The sequence below is a fragment of the Primulina huaijiensis genome, chromosome 9 (assembly GCF_012295235.1).
Source record: "Primulina huaijiensis isolate GDHJ02 chromosome 9, ASM1229523v2, whole genome shotgun sequence".
Classification (NCBI taxonomy): domain Eukaryota; kingdom Viridiplantae; phylum Streptophyta; class Magnoliopsida; order Lamiales; family Gesneriaceae; genus Primulina; species Primulina huaijiensis.
Window position 1 is genome coordinate 3,719,498 of NC_133314.1, and position 8,203 is coordinate 3,727,700.

Sequence of the window (8,203 nt, forward strand, 5' to 3'; positions counted from 1 at the left end):
TTTCACCTTGAATATTAACAAAGAGAGATTTTAACCGACACTTAGTATCTGCAACTTACACCTAAAATTAAACAGCCACTCACGTATCACAAACTTTAGCTCACGCATTAGCTTTTGGGTCGTACGGTGGGAAAAGATGGCCGTGGCTTTGGCTACGCCGCCGCTTTCTCCGCCACCGTCAATACGTCTCCGCCGCCCCTGCAGTTGTACTCTCCCGTCATCCGGCACTTCGACACCCAGCCGCCGCCCCCGCCCTGCTGTTATCCTTCCAGTTACAACTCTCTTCCTCTCTCTCTCTGTGTCGCTTATTTACCCACTTTCACTCTCTGTGTTTGTATTTTATTTTTAGAAGATTCATTCACAAATTATTAGCATGCCCACGTTCTTTCTAACATTACTGAATGTGGTTGTGGTCAAGTGACAGAATTTGCTACATTTTTATTAGTTTACTCTCCCTTGAGCTTCAGCATTGTCCGAAATTTCGTCGAATCGAGTTACTCGCATCTTATGTCGAATCAAGATCTTATGTCTTACGGCAGACTTTAGTTGCATCTCATTTGAGATTTTTTTATAATTATTTACACATGAGTAATTTTTTGTAGCAAATAAGAAAGTTTCATTAATTCAACGTCCACTGAGTTTCTTTAGCATTGTGAAAATATCATGAGAGTGTCATTCAGATATGGGATTCTAAATTTAAACTTTTTTTTTTGCCACCTCTCTCTCTCTTTTCCTGAAATTTTTGCAATAAGCCGGGGCTCAGTGTTTGTGGTTGTTTGAGATTGTCTCTGTCAGGGCTTAGGAAACAACACAAATGACTATCAGAAATTAGACCTTATCTTGAAAGACTATGGGGTGTCCAGTGTGATTGCAAAGGTTTCAAGAATCGATTGGCTGCGAAATGCTGCTGGTTTGGTGGACTCGAACTATTGGAAAGGCAGTCTTCGACCTAGACCAGTTCTTAATTGGTACTTGTCTTTTGTAACCTTCTATTTTAAATCTAAGTATTTGAATGCATATTTCATTTATTTTCTTATTTTGCATTTCATTGCAGGTATCTTAAGAGGGTTGAAGAAGCAGTATATGAAGCAAAAAAATTGGTTCCAGGTATTTTTAATCTCACTTGCCAATTTTCATTAGAACGTTACATCAAATTCGAAGCTGCCGCAGTTAGCTTTGCGCCTCCACTTTTGTGCTTTTCAACCTGCATGTACTTTACCTTTGTTAAAATGGAATGCCAATTAGTTTGCCAAGGGCTGTTCATGTGTAAAATATTTGACATCCTACATTTGTTGTTCAGATGGATTAAAGAAAGAAAATGGAATCCTAAAATTTATTCCCTAATATTTATTTGATTGCATCTAACCTTATTTTTATCTTTATAATCTCAGGTTTTGCAATTTAAATTTGTTTGTAGTGTGATATGCCCCAAGGAAAAAATTATTATTGGAATCTGTTGAAACCTGTCCTAATTTTTGAGCTTAAAGCTCGTAATTCGATTTCAAACCAAAAAACAAGCTAATTTTAAATACATTACATAATGAAGGCATTCCATTGTAGATTCAAGCATATCGTTGATTGGGCACTCAGCAGGAGGATGGCTGGCTCGTGTTTACTTGCAAGAATTTGGGGCATCAGATGTTTCTTTATTGTTGACATTAGGAACCCCACACCTGTATGTGATATTTCATTTTATTGAAATTATACATCAGTTCTCTTTGCCTTGTTACCCTTTGCTACGAAGTGCTCTGTTTTTGTATCTAAAATGAAATTCTATGTAGTTTTTCCTTTCATGAATATAACTGATCAATTAAATTCATGTTAGGGCACCGCCAAAAGGTGTATCGGGAGTAATCGATCAAACCAGGGGTCTCTTAAATTATGTTGAAAAGAATTGTGCAAAAGCCGTTTACTCTCCAGAACTAAGATATGTGTGCATTGCTGGCAGGTATTTGAAGCTTTGTCAATATTTATCCTTTTAGGATTATATCTAAACGATATTTGAGTAGCAATCACTGGATGCTACAATGATGTTTATCCTGACTTCTTAAGCAGACCGAATATAATATTTCAGAGTTTTTACTCGTTGACAGAATCAAAATATTTTATAGTGGAGGTAAACTTTCATAAGTGATATATTATACGGCTGCAAAAGTTGTTATATACAGTGACTAAAGAAGGAAAGATAAAGTTACTGCAATAATGAGGAATGCATCTTCTTAGCTTGGTTATTTGTGATTAAAGGAGGATTCATTACCCACCTTTAAAGGTTTTTGTATTAATAACGACTCCATAATGTGTGAACATAGCATTCTGGGCATGAGAGATTCCTTAAACGATTGGAATTTGGTTGATAAATATATACATACATACAGAAAATCGCATGACTCTCACTTTCATTTCTTTGGGCTATATTCTGGGCATTTTTGCTGATTCAACGGAGGCACTTTCAAAACTACATTCTTGTGCTGGCTTCAGAAGTTGCTAAATCATCGGAGAAAAAATTGCTGAGGGAAGTAACAATCTGGTTATTGTTCCTATAACATAATTTATAGAGGGCACTCCATGCAAATATTTTGCAGAGAAAAGCTACTAAGCTTTCATGACTGATAATGATTGTTAATACATGATACTATAACTGGGAGTCGGGACTGAAGGTATCATCCTCTTGGTTGTTTGGATGGTGATATCAGATATGTGCCAAAAGAGAACTGAATATAAAAGCAAGAATCTGTAAAAAGTTTTGTCCCCCTGATAAAATGGTCGGACCGATTTGTGTGAATGGCAGGTACATTCAAGGGGTCCGTTTTCTTGGACTAAGTGATAACAATGATTCTGTAGAATTGATTGAACTTGACCAACAAGTTGGGGAAACGGTGGTGGTAAACACTTCGTTGCCAGCATCTGCCTCCTTGCGAGCTCGATTTATTGGTCAAGGATATAAACAGGTAAATGGTTGACAACATTTTAAGTCCTGTTTTCTAGTTCCAATATTATTCCTGAAGAAAAGTTGTTTTCTTGGTTTTAGACAATCACATTTTCCCATTCTGCGTCATTTTTTGTGGCTTTCTTATCCTGTTTGGTATGTGATATCACTTGGAGAATGTATTAGGTTTGTGGGCTGGCAGATGTATGGGGAGATGGAGTCGTGCCAGAAATGTCTGCACATTTGGATGGTGCACTCAACATCAGTCTGGACGGAGTGTACCATTCACCTGTAGGTTCCGACGACGAGAAAAGACCATGGTATGGATCTCCGGCTGTTGTTGAGCAATGGATACACCACCTACTTGACTAGCTACACAATTAATTTGCACATGCAATTGGCAATTAGAATTAGTTTCCATGTGTTATCTTTCATTTTTCTCCATCGAATGAATATAAACCGATCAAATGTCTCCAACATACAGAATCAGATTTATCATGCTCTCATGTTTATTAATGACATTCTTTCCCATCAAAACCTCAAAAACATATGCAGCACAGTGAAGCCACGATCACAGTTAGGAGCAAGTAAAAATTTGGTCATTTGAACTACTCGACCATACCAAACTAACCGAATTACTTTGGTTTGATCACCGTGGAAAGTATGAATTAGGTCAATCGATCCAAACATGGTTTTCTCAGTTTGTGTTTGCTTGGTAGTGCAAATAATGCCGAGATTTAAAATTTAAACACATCTAATCAGTCTGCTAACATCGGAAGCTGTTCACAACATACTAAAACCAAAAGAGCACAACACTACAAGCACTAGAACGCTTGCATATACTTGAAAGCCAACAACAAACACAGGTAAGATTAATCTGCTTGTTTTGTACACTATCTCCAGCTAACAAAGTATCACAAAGATTAAGCTTGAGATTTTACAAGGTTTCAACAAGAAAAGTTTGCCACGTACGATTAATCAGCGGTTAGTTATTCACGAAATGAGGAGAAAGCAGTTTCGTTATCTCTAAAAACCCGACCTTTTCCTTTCCGTTAAATAGAGCCTTGAGCTTCCCATCGCAAAAGATTTCTTTCTTGTTACTTGGGTTCTGTACACAAACACAGCAGTGTCACTAAACATTCTGGAAAGCAAAAATCAGAAATTCATCACATGATATTTCACAACAAGTGGTTCTGAAATTCAAAAGCATAAAGAACTATACAAGGGAGTGTATTTTGTTCACAGGGCCATTACGATGACTATTGTTTTGGTTTAGTTTTTTATTTGAAACACACTAAGTAATACAAACTTCTGCAAGGTCAACATTAGCGTGTTCCACACTGAACACAACAAACAACGAATTGAAGACGAAGTATCCATATATTCTGATTCATATACAGTCTCATCCAACGCATTTGTCACAGTTTTGAATTTACTTGACTGAAAAAGGGTACAGATGCTTTATGAGCCCAGTCAAAAACTAAATCGATACGTAAGTAAATTCATCACATAAAGGAGAAGAGTATCTATAGGATACACTGCTCGAAAAGAAAGAAAAATTCAAAACAATTTATGATTTCGATATACATTGAGATCCAATTATACCTATGCACAGTTTGGCTATTGGAACACAGTGAAAGATCTATAATATTGAAATAATAAATCGAAAGATAAAGATAACATAACTATTTTTAACTCTAATTATTGTAAAATTTGAGTCAAACACGGGATGTAACAAAGATTTGGAGTCCTATATGGCGCACCAAATGGTGCCCTAGAGTTTCATGCAGATGATATATGCACCAAATGGTGCTCTAGAGTTTCAGCAGATGATATACGCAAAGTTTTATCTTTTACCATGCAAAGAAAACATATCATCGACAGAACAAGGCTACAACCTAAAGTAGTTTTTAGAATAGCACATGCTTTGAATAACATCAATACATTTAGGTGTCACGTAACTACAGTAGCATGAAAAATATTTATTTATGTTTTTTTCTTTTCTTCCCTCCCATTCAATCAAATCTCACAAATATTCACACCCCAAAAGAAAAAAACCGAAATACAGCCAAATTTTAAATCACAAATCATAGATGTCAAAAGAACACAACAGTAAGGATCACATGTGCCCTGGAATCCAGACTCAAGATTCATGTCTTACTCAAGCAAAGAGTAATGGGTGATGATATTTTAAACTTTAGACTTATTACAATTATCACATCATCTTACGCTTAATATGGAACTTACAAGCCACAATGTTCAAAATGTAAGGAAATATGAATGACTGTGACCTCTAAGGTGCTTTTAAGCGTCAACGGTAAAGTACCCAAAAGAAGAAAGGCAAGTGAAATTAGATATATAAGAAACCATAGTGATACCTGTAGATTATGCAGCTTGATATAACCCCAAACTTTCTTAAGAGCTTCAGCACGAGAAATTTCTGAGGCACCCACAAAGTTACGCAATGTGGGGGACACTGGCTTCGCTTTCAACAACCCCGTAGGCGAACTCTTCTTGTCCTTAGTACCGGCGGCAGCTGCGGCGGGTTTATTGCTGGAGGCCGAGATGTTGGGTTTCGGAGAAGGGGCTGCGGCGGACTTGGCGGCGGAATACAAGGCCCTGCAGCCCCGGAAAAGCCCAGAAGTATGCGCCATTGGAATTTCTTCAATTTGATCTGTGCGTGAAGCAGAGAGTGTTGACCGGCGAATTTAGGGTTCATTCAAAGTGGAATACTCTACATCAATGCTATATCAGACCTATTTTTTTTAAAAAAAACAAAACAAAACATTATTTATTTAAAATAATTTTATTTTGTAATATTCTGATAACATTTTTCATTAATTTCAAGTTATAATGTTATTCGTTCATTTGTCACCAATTTCATTTGGAATCATTTGTCACCAATTTCATTTGGAAAAAGTAATTTTACTAATTAATAATTGAGTAGGTCTCTTGAGAGACCATCTCACGAATTTTTATCTGTGAGACGGGTCAACCCTACTAATATTCACAATAAAAATTAATACTCCTAGCATAAAAAATAATACATTTTCATGGATGACCCAAATAAGAGACCCGTCTCACAAAATACGACACGTGAGACCGTCTCACACGAGTTTTTGTCTTAATAATTTTTATAAAGGTGTTATTTGTTGTTAAAATATTAAAATTATTGTTTGTAATTTATTTAATTACTCTTATAATGAATTTATGTATTTTTAGTATTGTCGATGTGGTTTTTTTAAATATAATAATCAGTATATTTATTGTAATTGTAATATTGATTATAGTATTAAAACATTAATTAATTTATTGTATTAAATAAATTTAGAAGATAACAGTAATTAAAATAAGGACGGCGATGTTTGCTAATAATAACACTAATTATAAATATTTAGAATATTTTTTTTAAAATTATAATAGTATTTTAAAATAATTACTTGTTTAACACTAATTATAAATATTTAGAATAAATTATTTAAAATTATAATATTATTTTAAAATAATTACTTGTTAAATATGATATTTTTCATAATAATTATGGTATAACAATAATAATAGTAATAAAAATATGACAACTAATAATAAACAGTAATTTGTGATTTTGAAAATATTCTCAGTATTAGTATTTAAATATAATCATATTATTTTTAATATACACCATTCTATTTAATATGATAAATGAGCTGATATTAGTGTACTTAATACGAATGAAATATTAAAAATGTTTAATATCTTGTTATATATTAAAAAATATAATGTTTGGCTTTCAATTAATTTTTATATCTTTAGAAATTATAATTACACAAGTTAAGTATTAAAAACATTAATTCTATTGTAGAGGTAATAATGTATTTTTTTTATTATAAATTACTTTTACAACTAAATTAGAAAATATACAATACGGTTAGTAATTACAAAGATATTAATTTATTTTAATTTACTCATTGTTATAATTATTTTAATTTACTCATTGTTATAATTATTGCAATAAAAATATTTTATACTTTTATATCATTATATCTTAATTTTTCCTCAACACATGAATATTGTGAGAGCCTACTCTACGTAGGTGGCTGTAATTATTGAAGATGAGAGTGTTAGATATAGCATCTTCGCAAGTAGTCCCATGAAAATCCCACGATCTATTACATTTTTTCAATTGATTAATTATGTGCATTGCATGCTACATATCGACCCATCAAAATTTTGCATCAAATTGTCGACGAAATATTCTTACAATACAATGTCTAGTTACATTGAATATCATGTATATATCATAAATGATGATAGTCTACCATTTATGTCTATGTTTTTACTTGATAAAATTTGAACGGATTAATTTAAAGTAATTTTTTTTTAAATAAGTTATATATTTCTTAATCATTGTTTTCCATTGCATGTAGGTGAATGTGGGAAGATCAAGTTAGGAAGGCAAAACATATGTTGGTATTCCGGTGTCTTGTTTTAATAGAAGTATGAAATAAATCGTATTTTCTCGTGAGATTAAGGTTGTATTATTTTAATTTTGTTTGGATTTCAAGTGTTTTGACTTATTTTATTGATTAAGTGTTGTATTGTTTTAAATTTGTTAGAATATGAAGTGTTTTACTTAATTTATTGATTATGGCTGTGTTTTTCATTATTAACAAAATTATCCCTACATTTCTTATATAAGTTTTAGTTTATTTTAAAAATTATAGATTTTTTTTAATTATAAAATAACAATAATTGAATTCTTAAAAAAACATAGGTTATTTTTAATAAATGATAATGGATTACATAGACTAATTTAAATATAAAGTTGGTATAGCATTCTAAAAATGTAGACATTTAATTTCAGTTACAACTATGATAATAATAACCATACGAGTACTACCTAATCAAATCTTGCCTCCATTACATCAAATTGAAATACAAACATTAAAATAATATGCAATAACATGCAATAATTTATCTTGGGTTCAAAACAGTTTGTCAATGATGAGGTTAATGATGGCCCCTGGTGTCACACGAAGGTCTTATAATAACTCTATGACCACAACCTAACATCTCCTCACCATCTCACTTTATATGTGTTTGTGTTGCAGATGTACTGGTACCAGTCATGTTCTCACCAACCTCATATCTTGGTGTTTGTGAATATTTTTGAAATAGTAAGGACGACGTATTTAATGTAGGGTGACTCTCATTCATAAAATGTCCAAAGTTACTTTGTAAAAGCTATGTAAAACCACCGAAAAATGAGGTGTGGTAACCACAATCATATGATGGAAA

General features: G+C 32.9%; 2 protein-coding genes across 2 annotated transcripts; one reads left to right on the forward strand and one right to left on the reverse strand.

The window, feature by feature from the left end:
* The first annotated feature begins 62 nt into the window (after positions 1-62).
* On the forward strand, positions 63-3,424 carry LOC140985185 (uncharacterized). Its single transcript, XM_073452956.1, has 7 exons — positions 63-271; positions 796-968; positions 1,055-1,107; positions 1,561-1,675; positions 1,826-1,948; positions 2,789-2,948; positions 3,113-3,424. Exons 1-7 carry the CDS (start codon positions 137-139, stop codon positions 3,296-3,298), a joined length of 945 nt encoding a protein of 314 aa, XP_073309057.1. The 5' UTR covers positions 63-136; the 3' UTR covers positions 3,299-3,424.
* A 296-nt stretch (positions 3,425-3,720) lies between these two features.
* LOC140984869 (upstream activation factor subunit UAF30-like) lies at positions 3,721-5,679 on the reverse strand. The gene is made up of 2 exons (XM_073452541.1): positions 5,305-5,679; positions 3,721-4,034 (listed from the first exon to the last, which is right to left on the reverse strand). Exons 1-2 carry the CDS (start codon positions 5,578-5,580, stop codon positions 3,912-3,914), a joined length of 399 nt encoding a protein of 132 aa, XP_073308642.1. The 5' UTR covers positions 5,581-5,679; the 3' UTR covers positions 3,721-3,911.
* Positions 5,680-8,203: the final 2,524 nt, after the last annotated feature.